The sequence below is a fragment of the Saccopteryx bilineata genome, chromosome 11, assembly GCF_036850765.1.
Source record: "Saccopteryx bilineata isolate mSacBil1 chromosome 11, mSacBil1_pri_phased_curated, whole genome shotgun sequence".
NCBI classification, from domain to species: domain Eukaryota; kingdom Metazoa; phylum Chordata; class Mammalia; order Chiroptera; family Emballonuridae; genus Saccopteryx; species Saccopteryx bilineata.
This window is the reverse complement of record NC_089500.1, coordinates 39,774,549-39,797,938: the sequence shown is the minus strand read 5'-3', so window position 1 is coordinate 39,797,938 and position 23,390 is coordinate 39,774,549. Positions and strand designations below refer to the sequence as shown.

The 23,390-nt window shown below is 40.4% G+C and overlaps 1 protein-coding gene across 2 annotated transcripts in view; it reads right to left on the bottom strand.

The window, feature by feature from the left end:
• Window positions 1-23,390, bottom strand: part of CDH2 (cadherin 2) — a 245,577-nt gene that overhangs the window by 5,189 nt on the left and 216,998 nt on the right. For both annotated transcript variants that reach the window (XM_066246179.1, XM_066246180.1), the window contains exon 15: window positions 5,451-5,615. In XM_066246179.1, coding sequence (XP_066102276.1) covers window positions 5,451-5,615 — 165 coding nt within the window. The remainder of the gene's footprint in view (window positions 1-5,450; window positions 5,616-23,390) is intronic.

The window sequence follows — 23,390 nt, the reverse complement described above, 5'->3', positions numbered from 1 at the left end:
GTCCCCTGTCCCCAGTGCTGTTCCTGCTTCTTTCCCACAAACTGCTATTGTTTTCTCTCTCAGATATTATTTGACGTCACTCACCCAAGTAAAACTCTCTGATTCCCCTCTATCACCTACAACAGTTTTTCCCAAAGAAAGGAGCTTTTCTACTGGGGGTATCTGCACAATGATTTTTAATTAGTGCATGAGGATATTAACAATTCCCTTTATTAAAAAATTAAGTCAAAATTGATTAAAATATTAAGTAAATAATAGACAAAGTTTGCAGAGCCACATAAAACTAAAGTTGTTACTCAAATATCTGAGGTTTGGGTAATCTACAGGATCAAGTCAAAAGTCTTTAGAAGAGTATACAGTGCACCTAGACTACTCTCCCATCTTTTATGTGTCAGCGATTCACAACTCCAGCAACTACAACTTATTTATTCACCAAAGTCCCTTCATACCTAAAAACGTCATGTGCTTATATACCTCCATGTTATAGGGATATTCGTTTGCTACTAGCTGAAATGTGATACCGTTTGTTTGAAATGCCTCATATTTTTTCATCTGATTAACGTCCATCTATTCTTTAAAGTCTGTTTAAAATGTCCATTCTTCGTCATGGATTCCCTACCCTCTTCCCCCAGCCATGACTGGGAGTAGTTCCTGCGGTCTCTTTTGTCCCCGTTACTTTTCTTGCCATGTTTTGGTGTACGAGACTGTGACATCCCTTTCTGCCGAGGCTGTTTGTATTCCTTTCATATCCTGTCTTCCAACACAGTGCCTGACATCCTGCAGGTGTTCTGGAAGGTGACTCTGTACTGCTGTCTTGGGCTTAGTTTTTTTCATCTTAGCATCTTTTTCATATTTTTATATATTCCTTTCAGAAAAAGCTAGACTCTAGGTTTAAAATATCTGTGGACATAAAAATATACTGTGCTTACATTATAGCAGAATTCTGTGACTTACCTACACCAATACTACACTATTAAGTCCTCTTTTTAAATTTCATTTTACTTAAAGCGGTTTTTTAAAAGGTTTTTATTTGTTTTATTTACAGTTAGAGGGCAACAGAATGTTTCTACTCCTGAAAGGTATCTTGTAATAATAATGATATGGTACTGATGTTAACTAAGAGATCTTACTATGTGATTGGCACTATACCAAGCATTTTTATGTGGATTAGCTCATTTAATCCTCAATGCACTATTAAAAGGAAGTCCTATTATTATCCTTATTTTATATGTAAGAAGACTGAGAATCCAACAGGTTAAACCAAGGATCTTGACCTTGTACAAGGTAAACAGCACTGCTAGGTGAGGTGACTGGATTTCAACACAAACGCCCAACTCCTGTAAGAGCAGATGGAAATACTTTAAAGAGAACAAGTCAAATTTAATCAATAAGAGAATAAAAAGCAAGAGCTTTAAGCTTTAGTAGTTTTAAGGAAGTTATTCTAAAAGTACTTTCCATAAGTTTTTAAATGATGGTAATCAAGTCAGTCTTTTAACAAAAGTATGCCCTTGGTTTTTATACGTCTGAGATAAAGAAATACATAGGATTAGTAAAATTACTGAAGGTATGCTAATACCTACTGTTGGGTTGAGATTAAAGAAATGTTTCAACTCATCACCCTCTGAAGGTCATGTTTAAAAACCTCAAAATAGAAAGAAATTTCATAGCTGAAATTAAGAATTGTGTGATTTGCTTTACTCTTCTTACCGGACTGGAAAGGTTATCATTTTTAAGAGATTTGAGGCAACTATCACTCATTATTTAAATAAACAAACTAGGAAATGTCTTCATGAGCTTAACTGTTCCTTATGTCTATGAAACCACTGCAATTACACTCATCACTGTATGAGTTCCTTAGAACACGGGGTACTATGCTAAATATATTATGACCTGGAGATAACGAGATCTGTAGGCATTTTAAATGTACTTATAAAATGTGCTTGAGTTCTTTCTAGGTACCTTCAACTACTTAAAAACTTCACATGTATTTGTTTCACCTGCCCTGTTAAGAAAGATACTGAACAAGTCTGAGTGAGTGTCTTAGATGTAAAAATCTATGCGGTGTGTTTGGATATCATTTCTGACTTAGGCCTTTTGATAGTTTTGTCCCCTTGACTTTTCCACAGAACTGACGCTCACATAACTGGACTCTCTTTTTAGTTGTTTTCTGTGAAACCTTAACCTCCTTCGATTTTCATCCTGTGTCAACTGTAGGGCTTTTCTGGGTACAGACTTTTTTGGTCCCCCTTCTCTTGCACATTTTTCTGCCTTATAATCACATTCAATGTCATTCTGGAGAATGATTCCCAAACGTTATCCTATTACCAGTTCAGGTACTCAGCAAAGCGACGTGCCCCACATGCTGCCCCCCACCAGGAATATGCGCCTCTTCCCCTGAAGAATGGAAGGGCTCACAGGGGAGCCGGAAGGGAAGTCCACAACCGGAGTTCTCAGGTGAGCTGAGTCCTGGGTAGAATGGAGGCCACTGGATGGCTTCTACCTCACACTCTGTGTCCCTGACCTTTCCTAGGTTGGTAGAAACAAGGGGGCCAACACGTTGTGAAAGGGAGAAGGGCATCCCCTGCAGGAAGAACAGCCTGGGACAGACACTGGCATGGAATTACAAGCTGAGCCTGGGAACTACATGCATAGGTCTCTGTTGCTGGCTTGTGAGCTGTGAGTAGGGGAGGGGTCTGAGAAGCAACTGGAATGCCAAGTAAGAACCAGACCCAATGGGCCTCCTTGCCTAACAGTGTGAGGCTTCAGGTGTCAGAATGTTTACTGAGTACAAAGACCATGCTGGCAGCAAAGTAGGCCACGCCCACACACAAAAATATAGGTCTGATTTATGTTCTTTTCTACATATCATTATCACAGCTGGATACATACAGTAGTAGACATTTAATAATTCTTGGCTGAATGAGTGATTTTAAACCAAGATCAAGATGATTTCAAAGTGAGCCATTTTAATCAAATGCGGACAATCTTCAAATTATCAATTGATTGTATTCTAAAAGTTAATCTGCAAATCAGTTGTTTGGCGCTATGTTTTTCATGTAAGTATTTACAGATATTCGTTATGGTCTTGAGCTACATTTTAGGCTCTGTAAGTGGGAAAAGAAAATCTAAATGTAAATTCCTGCTGTAACTCCTTTTACTGTAGCATTAGTGGAGTTGGGAGATTGAGCCTAACTATCTAGTTCTGCTTTGCTACCTGCTGGAGAAAATCTAGTCCCTGTAAAAAAGATAAATGAATACATACACAAGGCACATACTAAAACACGACTTGGAACAACCAATATACTCATTTTATAAATGGAATCAGCACTAGAGTAACAGCTCCAGACTTAGATTAGAACCCAGTAACTCCCAATCAACTGCAAATTAGGTGGCATGCATTATTTCATACCCTATACATGTGCCACAGTATTTGGATTTCTTAAAACAAGAAAATCTAAGCACTGGACAACCGACTAGATGCTTAGGTTAAACAAAGATGAACAAGAAACAGTCCCCATCCTGGAGAGAATACACATGATCTCACGGAAAAGGGAAATACTGACCGTCACATCCCCTTGATGAGGCTATGACAGAAGAAGCAGCTGGCTGACCCTTCCCACAGTTATCACAGAAGGCTCCACAGAGAATGAGATGTCTGAATTGAGGCTGGAGACTAGGTAGGTGTCTTACTGATGGTCAAGAAGGTGAGGGCTTTGCAAAAGTTACATTATGATGATAATGTTGATGATGATGATGATGATGATGATGTGAGAGGCAGGAGGCAAAGAGACAGACTCCCTCATGTGCCCCAACTGGGATCCACCCAGTAAGCCCCCTACATGGTGATGCTCTGCCCATCTGGGGCCATTGTTCCATTGCTCGGCAATAGAGCTATTTTAGCACCTGAGGTCTGAGGTCATGGTGCCATCCTCAGTGCCTGTGGCCAACTGCTCCAAACCAATCAAGCCATGGCTGCAGGAGGGGAAGAGAGAGAGGAAGAGAGAAAGGGATGGGGAAGAGTGGAGAAGTAAATGGTCACTTCTCCTGTGTGTCCTGATTAGGAATGGAAACCAGGACTGAGCCAACCAGCCAGGCCCACAAAAGTTATATTAAAGTCAAACCTGTGATGCATTTGAGGAGGTGTAAATAGTTCGGGGGTGGGGGGCGGATGCAGCACAGGATGGAATCAGATTACATACAGCCTTATAAGTGACAAGTGACAGTGAGTTTATCACTGAGAGAGAAGCATGTCCTGTGTCATGGATGGGATGGAATCCCACAGAATATTTACACTTCAAGGACAGGCAGAAACATTCAGCTAATTGTTGAATTATACTGAAGTTAGAAGTCTTGCTTTGAAAAAATTCAGCTCCTTCACCTAAGGTTAAAAGAGTCACTATACCTTGAAACCTGACAACATCAATGATAGATAAAGATTCTAACTGTTTCAAAACTGTTTTTTTTTAACAAACTGCAAGTGTATCTAAAACTCTTAGGAAGATTGAGTGTGCATATGTAATATATGACTATTTCAAGGAAGCTCAGGAAGTAAGAGTCTTTTCAGAATGTGACTGAAGGTGATACGACAAATGCATTCCACTTTCTGAGGCACTAACACCAGTACTGATCTTGGAGAGGCCGAGGTGAGTCTACGGCCAGAGAACCAGAGTCCTGCTGTCTATTCACAATCAACATCAATATGCATTGCTCCTATACTTACAATAAAAATTCAAAAGAATAACTGCAGTAAAACTAGAGGCATGACCAAATGAAGTAGCATAAATCATTTTAATTCAAAACTTAAGTATTAAATGTAGCAGAACTCTGGGTCAGTAATGAACTAAAAGAATGCCATAATAATTTTGACAGTGAAAATCGTATCTGTTATATTCAACAGAGAATTAGCTGCCTCTCACAGAAGCTCTTAAAACTCCTCAACTAGACAAGTATTTAAATCACTTACATAATATTTAATTTAGCTGCTCTTCCTACTAATTTTAGTTGATGGAACTCTCTAGTCATTCGTAGGCACTGTACTCTCATCATTTGTGGATTTTAAAGGGTACAATCTGAGGAAAGTGAGAGTTTCCATTCATCAGTGCTAAGAAGTGAAATTAAAACACAGTTTCATATTGTTAGTCTATTTGTTGCTTATAACCTAGGGAAAATCATTTTAGAGATGGTGTGACGAATGCTGATTATATATATGAATGTCATTTACAAATGCCGAACACAATATTAATTGATAGATCTCTTTTTGGCTGATCAAAGCAACTAAATCTTTCCTGTTACTGAGGCCACATTTGCTCACACACAGAGAAAAACTTAAGAAAAGCAAGTGTGTTTTCAGGAACTACAAAGTTGCATTCTGAGCAATGTCCTCTCTACATTGAGCTAAACAGTAGCATGAAATATATGCCCTTTTAGAGAAAGTGAGTCTCACTCGGTACCTCATTAATGAAATCCCCGATGTCCCCAGGGTGAGGGGCTGCAGATCGGACCGGGTACTGGGGCTCAGCGTGAATGGGTCTCTCATCCAGTCGTCGGATCCCTACAGGCTTGATGGCATCAGGTTCCACGGTGTCGGGCTGCTGGAGTTGGCTCAAGTCATAGTCCTGAAAGAGACAAAACAAAATACCCTCGTAAACAGGCATGAAGATGGAACATTACACTGTTCATGTTTAAACACGTTCCCCAAATGCATAGGAATGAGTGAAATTTAACATAATGGAAAAGTTGCCACTGTGAGTTCTTCATGTTATGATTAAATATTTCTTTCACACAACTCTTCTGTGTTTCTCATTTCTACAGTCTGTGCTCCATCTGTTTTCCTCTGTTCCTTATCAGTTTCCAAAGGAAAACAGCAGTGACACGAGGTCCCGCTATCAACTGACTAAAATACTGACTAGAAAGTATAGTTGTACCAATGATGCAAGTTGTACCAACTCAAATGTTGATACGGGTTCAGGCCATACTACTCTGAAATATGTCACCTTAGCATCTAAATATCTTAAGTTGAAGAGATGTAAAATGACAGAAATAGGAAGGTCACTCTGACCTTCTCCTGCTTAACCCTACTTTCCTGAAACAGGTCATAAAAACTCCCATGTGGAAGGTCCCCTCCTCATACCAGGAGGTGGGAAGACCTTCTTATGACAGGGGAAATTGGGGGCAAGAGATGTGTACAAACTTTTTCAAACTCCCCCTTATCTTCCTAGTTACTTCTTCACCATTCACTATACCTAACTCAAAGCCCTTAGTCATGTCAAAAAACTTCCTGCTCCAGGTGTTAGTGAGATCTTAATAAGAAAAGGGAGCAAAGAGAATCAGACATTGACAATCCTGCTTGTTTCATGAAGAAGTGACAGCTTTAGACACCTCAGAGGATCGTAGCCTCGCCCCACCGAGGAGATTCATACTCTTGTAGGGAGAAGGGACCAGCTTTTAACCTCCCCAGGGTACAAGCGGCCCACTTGCCCAGGCTATGGGGGAGGAATAAGCAGGAGAAATTCCTCTGCTGGGCACATGGTCAGTAGAAATCAAGCCGGCACAGGGGGAGGTCCCTTCCACTACAAGGCATGCCTGTAGGAACTAAGATGGTGGCCACAGGGGCCTGTCTAGCCTGGGAAAAGAATCAGATTGTGTAAGGGACACAGAACACTGGGAGATCTAGGAAATGGGTTGGTTAGGGGGTGAACAAGCAGAAGTTTGAAAAGATTGGAGAGGTTGATTGGTTAGTTTGAAGGACACTTAGTCCTTCCCAAAGCCCAAGGTAATATAATCAGCCTAACAAACAGCTAGCTCTCCCTCCTTCTCTCTTCTCTCTGTCTCAGGAACATGCACTTGCTGCATCTGCGTGTTCTCCTCATAGCCACGCGGGCACAGTAGCAGCCTGGAGTCTGCAGCAGACCATGGGGGCTCCCAAGTGCAGGCTCCCAAGCGCAGGCCTGAGCACAGCACTAGCCACAGTGCCGCTGGGACACGGACTATGCCAGTCCACAGGGACAAAGCCTGGGCTAGACTATGCTTTGATACGGACTGAATCAAGGCATAGAGTTTTTGGACACTGGCCTTTGTATTGGGCCTGATGAAGACAAGAAGAGACTTTTTCCCCCTGAAGGGACAGACAGAGATGAGACATTGGGAACCTATGAGCAACCTTCCATTTCAATCCGAATAAATCTTATCAGGAAGGCTCATGCCCCCATAGGTGAGTCCCAGGAATGCTTTCTTCTTAACTCCCTGAAAGAAGGCCATTTCCACCAGCATAATAATCACATCTGTGGGATTTCATTCTCTTGTGAAGGCTCCCAGAGACATATAAAACAAACATCTAAATATGTATGCTTTTCTTCTGCTCCTCTTCCTTTGTTAGGTTACTTTGCAGACCAAGCCAGAGACTCTTACCGAGTGGAGGAAAACATTTTCCTCCCTTACAAAGTCTCAGTGTTTTTTTTTTTAAACTGATGCACATATGTTTTCTTTTTCCTTAGAGAAAGATACCAGTTAGTTCATCATGCTTTCAAAGCCACACTTTATAGCTCTATCCCTTCAAGGTCTGGAGTCCACAAACTATGGTGTGTTGGCCCAATCTGACCCATAACCTACTTTTCTAAAAGACTGGCTTTTACATTTTTTAAAGGGTCACTTAAAACAACAATAACAACAAAGAAGAATGTGTCAAAGAGACTGTATGGGGCCCACAAAGCCTGACTATCTGGCTTCTTACAGAAAAGTTTCCCAACCTCTGGCCCCACAGTGCTCAGCTAGGGAGACTGGTTTCCCTTCCAGGGCAGTCCTTTGGGAACGACTTAGAAAACAGCCGGTCCACTTAGGACAGGCTGAGTAGAACTTGTGAAGAAAGCTCTGGGCAGAGAATGGGCCCTCAGCACTATTTTGAGCTTTAACATTAGCCGGCAGGGCAGAAATGTATAAAGAAACTGACTATATCGTGGAAATGCATCAGAATGTTACGTTTGGGTGAATACTCTGGAGTTTTCAGGTCCCTAAATTCTGGTGATATAAAATGCCACATCCCTAACTTAATGAAAATTCTCCAATTTAATGCTGATATTTACAGAAAGTATAGTTTCTGGTACTCTAATTCAGGTTTCATCTCTTTGTCTACAACCAGGTGAAAACCATTTGCAGTATCTCTATAAGTGGTTTTGATTTATTCAGCACTTGGATATTTACCATGTTCTGGCAATCTACTATGTGCTTTACATATGTTTTCTCAGTTAATGCTCTGAACAACACTGGGTGATATAAAGTTTTATTATCTCCATTTAAGAGTCAAGAAAGCCGAGTTTCAAACAACTCAAGTAACTAGTTCATGGTCCCAGATCTACTAAGACACAGAGACAGACTGACTCCAAATGTATTAGACTTCAAAGCCTAGCTCTTCAACCAGTCATTTAAGAGGGTGAGTCAAGTCTGAGCTACAAGGTTGGATTTAGAGAGCAACACACTAGACAGATGAGTGTGGAGGGACAGGAATGTGAGGAATGATTAAAATAACAAAGGAGACAGAGAGGGAAAGATCACAGACACTCGTACCCTCTATGTACCAGGCACTAAACCAGCCACTAAATAAGTGTCTTTTCACAAATACTTTGTAACAGACCTATAAACAATGCTTTATTATCATCTTTTCAGATGAAGCAGCAGACTCGGAGGGGTTGAGTGACTTGCCTAAGGTCACACAGTGAGTCTATAATTAGGATGGGAGTCAAAACCAGATGTGTTTGACTTCAAAACATTGATCTAAAAGTTAACTCTGCTCCTGACAACACCCCCCTAAACAACTCCTCAACAAGAGATTCGGCTAACCTAACTGGGGAAGGCACGGAGGAAAAGCCCATCCTTTAAGGAGTACACAGGGGAGATGAGAAGTGAGACAGGTACACAGAGCAGGACCAGCCAGCCTGCCATGCAAACTTGTCATATCACAAGTGATGCTCAGAGCGGGAAAACTGGCCTTAGTTTTGAACCTTAAATATCCCATGGGCTAGGAAGAAGGAAGAATCAACAGTGGGAACAAAGACCTAGGAATACTGTTTTCTCTGGTCAGGACAGAGTTTTTTATATTAACCATGCCACGCTTGAGTGATAATATCCTGACCTTACACAAATGTGCTCCATTTAAAATTTTGTAAAATTTGTGAGTCATTTATAGAACAGGTTAAAATAAAGGCGCTTAATAACGTAGATGTGAAAGTCTTTGATATGTTCAAGTATTATACAAAATAAACAGATACATTTAGAGAATTTCGTGTGATTAGACATTAAGAAGCATGTTTTTCCAGACCATGTTTAATCGCACAACTACCAAGCAATACCCAGGAGGGTAAACCAGAAATCAGTGTACCTTCTGAGAACTATCAAAGCTTTTTATAAAAAGGGGAAATCAAATTGTAAGTATAATGATGAAAGCTAATAATTATTTTTATGCTGAGGGTGTACAGTGCCTTCCTTGTTAGAAGTCTGAACTAGGCCCTGGCCAGTTGGCTCAGCGGTAGAGCGTCGGCCTGGTGTGCGGGGGACCCGGGTTCGATTCCCGGCCAGGGCACATAGGGGAAGTGCCCATTTGCTTCTCCACCCTCCCCTCTCCTTCCTCTCTGTCTCTCTCTTCCCCTCCCGCAGCCAAGGCTCCATTGGAGCAAGGATGGCCCGGGCGCTGGGGATGGCTCCTTGGCCTCTGCCCCAGGCGCTAGAGTGGCTCTGGTCGCGGCAGAGCGACGCCCCTGGAGGGGCAGAGCATCGCCCCTTGGTGGGCAGAGCGTTGCCCCCTGGTGGGCGTGCTGGGTGGATCCCGGTAGGGCGCATGCGGTAGTCTGTCTGACTGTTTCTCCCCATTTCCAGCTTCGGAAAAATACAAAAAAAAAAAGAAAAAAAAAGAAAAAAAAAAAAGAAGTCTGAACTACATGACATTGAGTCTTATGTGTAGGTACAGCTAGAGCTCGACTTACAACCAGTTGGTTCCGACAGACTGGTCGTAACACAATTTGGTCATAAGTTTAGTAGGCTGTATGTACAGTACTGTGAAATGATATAAAAATCTTTAAGTCATATTTTAATATAATTTTCTTTCATTATTGTTATATATCATAATTTTCTTTGTTCATTTTATGCCATTTGAATCACCTCTACACCATTTTGTTTCTTATTTTTACATTCGTCAAGTTTAAGTAAAACACTGCATTACCAGTACAACTGGTTTAATATTTGCAAAGACAATTTCCTCTTGGTAGACATCTTGGGAGGGGTTTGATGAAAAATATCCAAGACACAAAACACAAATTGCTACACCGAGTCTGGGATAACAGTTGAAATGGTGCTCGTGGAGATGGTAGTGCTGCCGGAAGCTGGTTTGCGCTGTCGTACGCCCAGCTGGGCAACACTTGCGCTGCCAGACGCAGAGCAGTCGTGGCTAGCGATTGTGGTCGTAAAGTCGAATGGTTGTAAGTTGCATAGGTCGTATGTCGATCAATATTTGTACTGTCTTTTACCTGTAGATATACTCCTTGAGAATCTCCAGTATATTATCTGATTATTCAGTAGAAGAACATAGAAATATTTCTTTGGCATAACTAGAGACAGAAGAGGCATGTGGGCTTTACTTATGCTATTTCTTACTTAGAAACAGCCTGTCTACCTGAATTTCTTATACAGCCACCACCACATCTAAAGGTTACAAACACAAATGCATTTTGATTAGTTAGCATTGTTTTATAAATTTTCTACTAAGTTGCCAACATTTCACTTGAAAATAGAACGATCTGGCAAAACAGAGCTTAAATACTGACATAATGTGTTACAGCTGATAGTAGCTGTCTCCTTGGGACAAGAACAGCATCTCCACTTGGGCTGCCTCACTTATTAGTATTTATACAGCAGCCAATTCATTTACAGGTTTTCATCTTTCTTTTGATAGCCTTTTCCTCCTACCTTAAGAACCAGAGAACAGAAATAGTCTTAACAAATGTCTACAGTCCTGCAGTCTTTTCCACCATCAATACATCAGAGACCCCTAGAAAGTGCTCATTTAAAAATGTGTTGAATAAAATCTCAGGGACAGTATTCATGACAGATGTTCAAAAGAGCAACCTATTCAAGAAGTGAGCTTTGGGTCATACTGTCCGCCACAGCAATAATTCACAATGGCGGGGGGAGACTCTGGGTCTCACTGCTGAGACTCATTGTCACGGTGGGTCCACCAGAACGATGGAAACATGTCATGTTCCTCAGTTACTCTGGTATCTAAAAGAGGCAAAAACCAACAAACAAAAAAAACATACTGGTTTATCGGAAGCTAGAAACCAGATTAAGCACATGGCTTAAAGTTTCTCTGTGATGGCTTCTCCTTGTCTATTGCAAATTCAGGATTTAAAAATCTGCTGGCGGTAGGGACCAGGTGGGACTGCACTTGGGTTTCAGAAATAAACTTTTCTGTCCACATCTGAGTTTTGTGGCAGAGATCCTGACCTAAGGTTCCAATTTTAAGCCTTTTGATAAGGGGTCACTCTACGCAAACCTTCTAAATTATACATCTTTACAATCCTGTAATGCTTTAGTTACACAAATTATAACACATAGGATAAGAATTATAAAGAGAATTACAGAGACTTAAAAAAAATTCTCAAGGCCACTGGGTTCATGGCCTTAATTCTGAAAATTAGAAAGAAACAATCCAAAAAGAAATCTTTACTTGTGTTTCTAAAACTCTCTAGAAAAAAAAGAAGATCTAAAAATCCTCTTCTGATTGTCAACCTTTACAATGTTAACTTCCCAAAGAAATTTAATTTTCAAATGACGGCCAAAGAAAATCTTGTTTTAACTAATATTTGCAACATGTGTTATTTGGCAAGAATCGTTAGAACTAGACACGGAATTAGAGTTTTTAAAATATAAACATTGCAAGTAGGGGAAAACACTTTTCTCCCCTATTTCTGATTGAAAATGTCTTAAAGATAATATAATTTTGGGAAAGTTATTAAGAAGTTAGCAGCTAAAACTTTGGTTCTGGCTTGTTAAGTTCCACTAACTTGCAATGATTTATAATTGGCTCAGAAAATGATACCATGAATCTACCTTCAGGTATTTGATTATGTTAAATAAAATAAAACAAAATGCTGCATTGGTAGAACGTGAAATTCTGAAATCCCAGGCAAAAATTTCAGAAAGCTGCATTGCTGGTAATATCTATAGAATTGTGTCATTTAAGTCCATTTTAGGGAGTAGTGAAAACATTCGTTTACCACAAGCATTTCGGAAATGCCTGCTGGTTCTGATGCCATTTTCAGCTCTGAGAATGTGAAAGGAGAAAGCCAACCTTTCTGTGGTGCCCACCACCCGTCAGGAATTACATTAAATGCTTTCTTATGTGTCTTTTCATATATAGTTGACCCTTGGATAGCATGGGTTTGAATATGTGAGTTTTTCCCAATAAGTACTGTAAATGTACTTCCTCTTCCTTATAATTTTCTTAGTAATCTTTTCTTTTCTCTAGCCTACTTTATTGTAAGAAGACAGGATATAATGCATATTACATAAAAATATGTGTTAATCTATCTTTTATGTTCATAAGGTTTCCAGTCAACAGTAGGCTATTAATGGTTAGGGTTTGGGAGAGTCAAAAGTTAACACAGATTTTCGACTGTGCAGGTGATCAGAGCCCCTAACCATCTCTTTCCTCTAGCACATTGTACTCCAAGCAAAAGTCCTTCCAAGTGGGTGTTGTTCCATTTCATGGATTACAGCAGCTCAGAGGGGTTAATGGTTTGTCCAGGGCCATGGACTCAGTGAAGCAGTGTGGCAAGATAAAACAGAGACCACCAGAGAACCAAAATAAATAAACAAAAAAGCTGCATCTTGCTGCCCATGCCATTGAAAAATGCACCAGTTTTCTAAGGGAGGAAAGATGAGGAGTTTTAAGTGCTAGAGGGCAGTTGAAGGTGGTTATGCTCACTAGACATGGGGACCTAGCACTCGGGTCTGTGCACAGTTGGTTGTTGGTTAAAGCAAATCTCACTGATTTTCAGTCGGGAAGATCCAACAAGGATGTGGCAGGTGGGGAGGGACCGGGCTTTCAAAGTTCCTGGCGCATTATCAGCCTCCACTGGCGAGAACCAGTGATGGAACCCAGTGCCCAGTTTGGCTACCCCCTGAGCAAGGGCACATCCAAGTAAAAAATTTTCTTTTATAGCAGCAAAGGCAAGTTAACTTTAAACTTCTAATTTAGCTAAGACGACATTTTTAATGTCTTGAGGCTGACTGAGAGAAATAAAAAAAATACTAACATAAAAGTAAAAGGGCAAAATTCTGAAGGAAAAGAAAAGTTATCTGGAAAAAGAGCTGACTATGTCACAAGCAAGAAATTCTTCAGACCGACAGAGAAAGAAATTGAAGGTGGAAAAGAACATTATTATCTCACCCTCTATTGCTCCCGGCATTAAAATAATTGAATAAAATAGTGATAAGATGCCAATATATTACCATAGGACTGCTGACAAGCAACTTAAATACCCTGGCAAACTTTATGTAAATTACATTACCATCTGATTTTCTTCCCCAGAGAAATACAGTTATGATGGTGACTATCTACCCAGGTGAGATGATGTGAAAACCTAACTAGATTCTATGGATTATTAAAGCTCCTCCAAACAAAAGGTTTGCTAAAAATGTTTCTGGTTTGAATTATAAACCTATCAGAGATAAAATAACTTGGAGACTTAACGTAACCTGGGTCCTCCTGTCTGTGTTCACATACTCCGTTATAATCTCGCCGGAGAGCCCGTTTCCTACTTCCTGCGAGGACAGTCGCTGTGTTCCCATTAAGCACATTCATTGTTTCTGCTCCCATAGTTTACTTTTATGAATGCTGCCTGGTCACAGCTTTTTAAAAATTCTGTTTTCAGAATTATGAATGACATGAGGTTTCTTCTTTGATTCAAAAATTATGGTTCTACTTGAAAAACTGGTATCATTGAAATTTTTATCACAACTAATTCCCATTATAAAATCTGTCATGTTCTTTTGGAAAAAATGCAGCAAATACAATTCAACTACATTTCATTTAATAGAGCCTTTCTGAAGGGCTTTAGAAAGAAATTTTTATTGAAATTTGAAATGTATTTTTTATCCAATGTTTATCATTTCCCATTTTTCCGTGCAATTCCGTTATAGCTCTATAAAGACGAGCACATCTTTACCCTTCCAAGGAGACAAAGAGGGTTAGCCTTCTAAATGCATCTTCAATTCCACATTCTCACCCCAAGTTCTAACTTCTCCTTAACAAAAATTAAAATGTCACCACTCAGCACTCAGACAAAATCAAAGTAATTCTATCTTAGTATGACCTATTATTCTCTCTTGGAAGAAACCTAAAGACAAGTAATAAAGAAATGGGAATATTTGGTTGGTTGGAGATATGGTCACAGAGCATCAAAATCCTTCACTATAGGTTATATTACAAGTTTTCTTGAGTTGCCTGAAGATATATATATATATATATATATATATATATATATATATAATTTTAAGATAAATTGCCACATAAACTCAACACAACAAAGAAAACATAGTCTTATGATTTAAAGAGATAGCATCTGAAATCAGAGTGCCTACACAGTATTCAAATCCTGGCTCCACCACACTTAACTGGGTGACCTTGGCCTGGATACTTAAAACTTCCTGCGCAAACATTCAGAGAACTTGACATTTGAACAAAAAAGCTAATGACTCCATGAATGGAATAAGTCTATAGCAAAGTCAAACTTTTTCTGTAAAGACCAGATGATAAATATTTTAGCCTCTAGGGACCATAGAGTCTCTGTCACAAAATCTCTACTATGCTGTTGTTGCAATGTAAAAGTAGTCATAAACAATATGTAAACAATAGTATGGCTTATGGTTTTGTTCCAAAACAACTATATTTATGAAATCAGGAGGTTGGTGTGTATTTGGCTAATTGGTAGACATTTGTGAATTAGTATTTTAGTTTTTATTTTTTGCATACTGCTAACACATGCTTGGCATTTAAATCTTTTATCATTTGATTATTGGGATATTGATAAATTTCTATTCACGTAAAACTAAATGTAGTAAATGTATGATTAGTCAGGAAAAATAAATATTAAAATGAATTACATAAAATAATGCGTTCGGCCACATGAAGTGATAGTAATATAGCCAAACAGAGTCATGTTCAAATGATGTACACATTAAATGTACTTAATGCTTAGTCGGAAATGGGACAGTTCAGAAGCTATGTTGTCTATATTCCACCAATGTGTGTCACCTGGTCACAAATGTTTTAAGAACAGCATACATAAAGCAGATGATAATATGCTAACCCAATCCCTGGTGAAACTCTCCTTTTATGAAGTCCCTCTTTCAATAACTAACATGAACTAGTGTTTGCAGGTGGGTATGAAAGATGAATAACTGGGAAACACAGTTAGCAGAGTGTGCTTTAGCCAACAATAAAAATGTTGAAAGTGGCCTCTACAGTTATATCCAGATTCAGACATCTGTTAGTTTGCTTATACAGCAAAAGATTTTGTAAAACAATTATAATTCAGAGCATTAAATATACCACGGTTATATTATACAGCTTCCTTCTCTGCTGAGTCAGACAGTCATGCTTGGCTGGGGCAGGAAGTCCATAGGGACCCCAGGCTCACACAGAGAGCCCTTGACTCAGGGAGATGGCTGGTTTGGTCTCCAGGAGCTTTATTGTATCTGCACCCGATCCTTCTGCCTGGGCTTCCAGCCTGGATTTTAGATTTTCGTTCCAGCTGCTTAGATTGTATTCCTGACTTAAAAAAAAAATAACTTGGCTTCTCAGATTGCTTCTCCAGAGTCTAACTGTATTAATGTCAAAATGTGCCCAATTTTGCAAATCGCATTTAACCAACTAATTGGGTCTTACCCTTTACCTGTTTTCTCAAGCCAAATTATTAGTGGTCATCTAGCAAGCTGTGGCTAAGTGCCCTGCATCACTGGTCCTACCCAGTACTGCCTGCCCGCTATATACCAACAAGACTGAATAAGATGTCTATCAAGTCACTTCCAGCACAGTGCACCAGAGCTTGGCTTCTTAAGTCACACAGACCTGGTTTGGATAACTGAACTAATAGCAGTACCTGTGTGGAGGGTTGGTGGAAAGATTACAAGAGAAATGCAAACTGAGTGTGGCACAGTACTTGACAGAAAAGCAGGTAATGGATGCTAGCATTGATGAATGCGATCACCACTTCCTGAAGACATCAGAGATCTCAAAGAATGAAAGTGAAGCTGTCAGGGTGTACTGGTTCAATTAACTCTCTAGATAGAAATGCAAGCTAAGAGATTCAGGAAGCAGGCCCAATGCACAACCATTCTGAGACTGCCTGCCAGGTGTGGGGTGTCCTAGATACTGGAATAGAAAATGAATATGACAAGCCCTGCTCTCATAGAGTTTAAGGTCAGGACTGGGGCTGGACACAAAGCTGAAAACACAAGTAGACATGGGTTCCTGTGAAAGCACAGGAAAAAGACTTGATTTAACCTGGGACTGCAAGAGAAGATGTCTTGAGATGAATCTTGGGTGCTTAATAGCTAGGCAGGTGAGCACCATGGACAAAACCACTAAAGTGGGAAGTGACATGGCACAGGTAAGATGTACAGGCAGTTCAATCCTATGGTAGTTTTAAAGTGCAAAGTAGAGGGCCAAAGAGAGGAGAAGTCAAGTCACCAACCCTCAGAGCCCTCATTGTTCAAAGCCAAATCATGGCTCACAGGAATTGGGGGTTCTTCCCCATCTCCGGCACCTGACTGCTGCTGAATATGTTTTCTGTGTTATGGAAATTCTGGGGATCTATCTACTAAAATCCTTAGACTAATTTCCACAAATTACATGAGAAATCTCTCATTTAAAAAGAGCTAACTGGGCCTGACTTGTGGTGGCGCAGTGGATAAAGCGTCGACCTGGAAATGCTGAGGTCGCCGGTTCGAAACCTTGGGTTTGCCTGGTCAAGGCATATATGGGACTTGATGCTTCCAGCTCCTCCACCCTGTCTCTCTCTCCTCTCTCTCTCTCTCTCTCTCTCTCTCTCCCCTCTAAAAAAAAAAAAAAAAAAAAAAAAAAAAAAAGAGCTAACTGAGGCCCTGGCCAGTTGGCTCAGTGGTAGAGTGTCAGCCTGGTGTGCAGGAGTCCCGGCTTTGATTCCCGGCCAGGGCACACAGGAGAAGCGCCCATCTGCTTCTCCACCCCTTCCCCTCTCCTTCTCTCTGTCTCTCTCTTCCCCTCCAGCAGCCAAGGCTCCATTGGAGCAAAGTTGGCCTGGGCACTGAGGATGGCTCTGTGGCCTCTGCTTCAGGTGCTAGAATGGCTCTGGTTGCAACAGAGCAATGCCCCAGATGGGCAGAGCATCGCCCCTGGTGGGCATGCCGGGTGGATCCCAGTCGGGTGCATGCGGTAGTCTGTCTGACTGCCTCCCCATTTTCAACTTCAGAAAAATACAAAAAATAAATAAATAAATAAAAAATAAAAAAGAGCTAACTGATACCCAGATGGCAAGTATATCTGGATCTTTTGGGTTTGAAACTCTGGGTTACTAAGAAGGGCTCCTATCATGTCTCTCTTTATCCTGAAATTATATGTGAATTCCTGACATGTGTCAGTGCTAGGCCCCCTGCTCAAGAGACTTTAGCAGCCCAGGGTGTTCTGGCATATATTTATATTTCAGGTCAGGGGAAGGTGCCCTCCCTAGTTTTTGGTGAGTCTTATATACTGTTTCTCATGCTCACAGTATCCCATTTTCATGGGCTGTTGTGCCTCCTCTGCCTCCTCTAGGTCCAGGGACCCCCTTCCTCTGGCTTATCTGGATGGGTCAGAATAATGCATGGGATCTAGCATCCTACTGTCGATAGGGAAAAAAAAATTGTTTTCAGAAAACCTCAGGAAAGACTCCCTAAGCTCAAGTCCCTAACCAGGACAGGGTAGAGACTTCCAGCCGCTCCCTGAAACCTAGAGAGGAGTGGAAGTAACGGGTGCCACATCCAGGCCCGGCTCATAAACATCTCCAGCAAATCATTCTCCTTGCCATTTTGTCATCTAGTGATTATATGTATGTATGTCTGTGGTGACCTTTAGAAGCCTCTTGGGAAAGATAGGGGAGCCAGTGGCACTCTGGGTCCCTGAATGACCATGTGGAGTAGAGCAGACCTCCCCTTCCCATTCCAAATTCCCATGACCTGAAATCCAATTACTATTAAGTAAGCAAGAAATACATTTCAACTAGACTTAGGTCATTGAAATTTTAGAGTCTATTCAGCAGCTAGCTTATTGTCACTAATACATCTGGCTAAATATATTTGTGGCTAATCTACTTTCTTTTTCAAACCAGTACTACAGAAAATTATTCTATGGTTTCATAGTACTATAGTACCTCTTCCTTGTAGAAATCTATTTTGTTAATCCAAAGCCTAGTAATGACTATATAGTTGAATCAGAGTCTACAGAATCAGGTATCTATAAAGAATAGCCTGATAACATAAATCAATAAAGGTGGCCTGGTATAAAAAAGAGGAATAAAGAATTACTGAATATATAGGCTTGCCCTGCTGAAAGAGGAAGACTCTATTTAGTTTCTAGCAACTGTTGTCATGTCTGAACTGAGGCCATATTGCTATACCTTTTCATTTTTTGAGAGAATTGGGAGACCCAATATTTATGTAAATTTTTTCAATTTTTACACTCTGCAAGCTAAATAAAACACAGCCATGGGCTTTGCATAAGAGACTTGCAGTGTGTGCACTGTGACTTTATTTATTTCTTAAATTTTTAGTTCTTTTTATTTTTTAATTTTATTTAGAAAATTAATTTAATAGGGTGACATTGATCTATAAGAGCATATAGGTTTCAGGTAAACACTTTTTTTTTTTTTTTTTTTACAGAGACAGAGAGTGAGTCAGAGAGAGGGATAGACAGGGACAGACAGACAGGAACGGAGAGAGATGAGAAGCATCAATTATTAGTTTTTCATTGCCCGTTGCAACACTTTAGTTGTTCATTGATTGCTTTCTCATATGTGCCTTGACCATGGGCGAGCCTTCAGCAGACCGAGTAGCCCCTTGCTGGAGCCAGCGACCTTGGGTTCAAGCTGGTGGGCTTTTTTTGCTCAAACCAGATGAGTCCACGCTCAAGCTGGCAATCTCGGAGTCTCGAACCTGGGTCCTCTGCATCCCAGTCCGACGCTTTATCCACTGCGCCACCACCTGGTCAGGCTCAGGTAAACACTTTTAAAGTGACACACTATCCAGCTTTTAAACATGTCCCCAAAAGCATCAAACTAGGTAACAGCAAGTCTCTAAAACTTAAAAAGTCCTCACAGTCCTGGTGCAGGAAGCCCACTGAGCCCACTGGGCTGAGAGGAAAAAAAAAATTAGCCATTTGTGATGTTACACGCAGCAGCGGCAGTGGGTATGGGGAGACAGACCTAGTACACAGGGGATAATAAGGGCCAAGAATCCCAGAGCAATCAAGAGAAAAGCACCATGGAATCTTTCAGTAGCCACTCACACTTCTATCACAACCAGCTCCCACGGTGTCAGCTTGAGTCTCTAAAGAGCTGGCTGCCTGTCAGATGACAAGCCTACTCTCTCAGGACTGCCACTGCTCCCCTGAACCACCAGCCATGGTCCAAAGATTCCAGTGTCCAATGACTGCCGTTTGTGAAACCTCCAAACATGAACATCAGAGCCTTCTTTCATAGTTCCTGAGTCCCCACAACAGCCCAGGACCTTAGCAAATTTGACCCAAGTCAAATTTTAAGAGCCCAGGAAGCTGTTGGATATTCCAGAGCCTGCACCAAAGAAAATACAGCCTTCTTTGATATACAGCTAGTGCTCGACTTACGACCACGATTGGTTCTGACAGACCGGTTGTAACACGATTTGGTCGTTAGCTGAGTAGGCTATATGTACAGTACTGTGAAATGATGTTATAAAAATCTTTCAGTCCTATTTTATCATAATTTTTTTAATTATTGTTATATATCATAATTTTCTTTGTTCATTTTATGCCATTTGTATCATCTCTACACCATTTTGTTTCTTATTATTACATTCATCAGGTTTAAGTAAAACAATGCATTACTAGTACAACTGGTTTAATATTTGCAAAGACAATTTCCTCTTGGTAGACATCTTGGGAGGGGTTTGATGAAAAATATCCAAGACACAAAACACAAATTGCTGTACCGAGTCTGGGATAACAGCTGAAATGGTGCACACAGAGATGGTAGTGCTGCCAGAAGCTGGTTCGCACTGTCATACAGCCAGCTGGGCAACGCTTGCGCTGCCAGACGCGGAGCAGTTGTGGCTAGCTATTGTGGTCATAAAGTCGAATGGTCGTAAGTTACATAGGTCGTAAGTCGATCAATATTTGTATTCCAATACCATTCTGAAAGATACTGTTTCAGCTGCTTGGCTGAGACTGTGCTTTGCTGGGAATGGTACAAAATATGGCAACCACACCATCTTCTTCGGATTCAGGAAGACTAGGATTGAATCCTCACTTTTCTACTTTCTAACAGTATGTGCCTACTTTGCTGTACTTGGGGGAGGGTCAAATGAAATAATTTCTATAAAGCACTTAATACAGTGCCTAACATATAAAGCAGGGGTCCCCAAACTTTTTACACAAGGGGCCAGTTCACTGTCCCTCAGACCGTTGGAGGGCCAGACTATAAAAAAAACTATGAAAAAATCCCTATGCACACTGCACAAATCTTATTTTAAAGTAAAAAAACAAAATGGGAGCAAATACAATATTTAAAATAAAAAACAAGTAAATTTAAATCAACAAACTGACCAGTATTTCAATGGGAACTATGCTCCTCTCACTGACCACCAATGGAAGAGGTGCCCCTTCCGGAAGAGCGGCAGGGGGCGGATAAATGGCCTCAGGGGGCCGCATGTGGCCCGTGGGCTGTAGTTTGGGGACCCCTGATATAAAGTATCCCTCAACACTAGCTTTTACTATTATTATGGAGAAGGAAGATGTATATCTTCAAGGGTTTTAAGGAGAGGTTGTATAAAATGAACACCAGTTAGTGTTGTAAATATAATGCACACTCAATAAATGTTTCTTTAATACTTAGGGGATATATTATCACTTCATATTCATTTAAAAATATCCTTTAATTTTTTTGAGCAGTATATAAAAGCAATCTTAATTTAAATCTTAAGCTTTAAAGAAGAGGATGCTAACAGTTTCTGTTTCCTATCCAGAACTAAAAGGTACGGTTCCATGAAAGGTGAGCTGTTGGCTATACTGTACATTCACCCTGATTTTATTAGTGAAGCTGATATGCAAGGACATAGACACAAAACCATTAAAAGGAATAGAGTCTCTGCAGCCAGCTCTAATGGCCAAAAGGGCACTGAAGGACATTTCCTAATGAGGGTAATTAAACATGACTTGATAACCACCAGAAGCCCTGCTGATTATGGCAGTGAGGAAGATAAGGAAGAAACCTCGCCCTCTCAAAAGACTGGACATTTTATACTAAACGTGTCTGTCCACCTGCCAACAGCACTGGGAGAAAATAATGCTCCCGTTCAGAACGTATCTGATGCCAGTTTCAAGTATGGCCCAACCTCATCTCCGGACAGTCCAGACCAGAGCGGACCATCCCCAAGCACTGATAAAAGTCTACCACACATAAGGCAAGACAGAAGACATAAAGGTGTTTTTTTGTTTGTGTTTCTTTTCTTAGGCCCATTTTTAGCTATTTTGTTCAATAAACTAGCAACCTTTGTTTTGGCACAAAACTTAAACAGATAGAGATGCTAAATCAAGGGCAGGAAGGATAGGGGGAGGACTAACCTTGTCAAGGCTGCTTGGCTTCCATTTTCTTTCTCATCAGTTAGCTCCTTAAGAAGGGTCCCTTCCCTTGGCAGGAAGATGGGAATCTTGGCTGAGTCAGCTTTAGGCTGTGCGTCATAGCTTCTCGAGACAGCTACTGGAGACCTACCTGTGCCTCTAACCACAGGCATCCCCCACCTACCTGACTGACCTCTGAGATCTACCCATCCTTTAAACCTGGCGATTCTGTAAGGCTGTCAGCTGAGACATCAAGCAGGCCACTGCCTGATTATAACAAGCTATGTCTGCCTCCAGTGGCACAGTCTCCATCCACATCTTGAGGTAACACACATGCTCCATAAAACACCAGCCACGTGTAATAAAAATCGACTAAAACTTGTCTGGAATGCAACGTGGCACCAATCCATTTCCGAGGCCCACTGTTGTAAAGAGATACTATCTTCCAAAAAAACTAATAAAACAGTATGAATCATGTTCTGTTGCTAAAAAGGCTTAATGCACACTACTACACAGAATGGAATTTCTAGCCGGGAGCCATTCTATTTATGGGATATAGAAATGCAATGTATTCCACAACACTGAACTTCTCAGGAACCGACCATGATTTTAGTATTTAAAGCAATACTTTCTTATTTAGAAAATGAAGAAGTATTTGGATTAAATTCACTTAGCAACTGAAAGTATTTATAAATGGGTTGTTTTTTCTTTAGGAGAGAAGGTAAATAATAAAATCCACAAAACCTTGAAAAAACATCTTAAATTCAGTCAGAGAATGTACCCTAATAGATCTGAAGATATGTCAGAAAGCTATGGGAATGAAAACAGCATGGAACTGGCCCTAGAACAGACAAACAGAGTAAGTAGTAGAGCAGAGAGTCAGGAAGCCAACCCGCAGACTCACACATAAAGAGCCGCCTGCTTTATGTCAAATGAACCACCGCAATGCAGTGGAAAAGGGTTATCTTTTTAGTAACCAGTGCTGCACATCCACAAAGGAAGAAAACAAAAAGAACTCTGATCCTTACCTTGTATCTAATGAACAATCCATGACAGATGGATCTCAAATATGATAGGTAAAACAAAGCTTCAACAAGACATTAAATTTGGGGGGGGGGGGGAAGGTGATTCATTACCTTGGGGTAGATAAAGTTTTCTTAAATAAGACTTCACTTCTCAACCATAATGAAAAAAAATTGATAAACTGGAGTTCTTTGAAATAAAAATTTCTGTTCATCATAAGATATCATTAGGAGAATAAAAAAGCAATTTTCAGAATGAAAGAAGATATTTATAATACATTTACCTGGCAAAGAACTGATATCCATAATATATAAGGATGTTCTATAACTCAATGAGAAGACAACCCAATAGAAAAATAGACAAATGAGATAAAAGTTCACAAAGAAGATATGGTAAGTCAGTACCAACATCCTAATTAAATCATAAGACATACACTATCAGAATGGCTAAAATGTTAAAAGACTGGAATGCGAATGAGGATGTTAGGCAATTA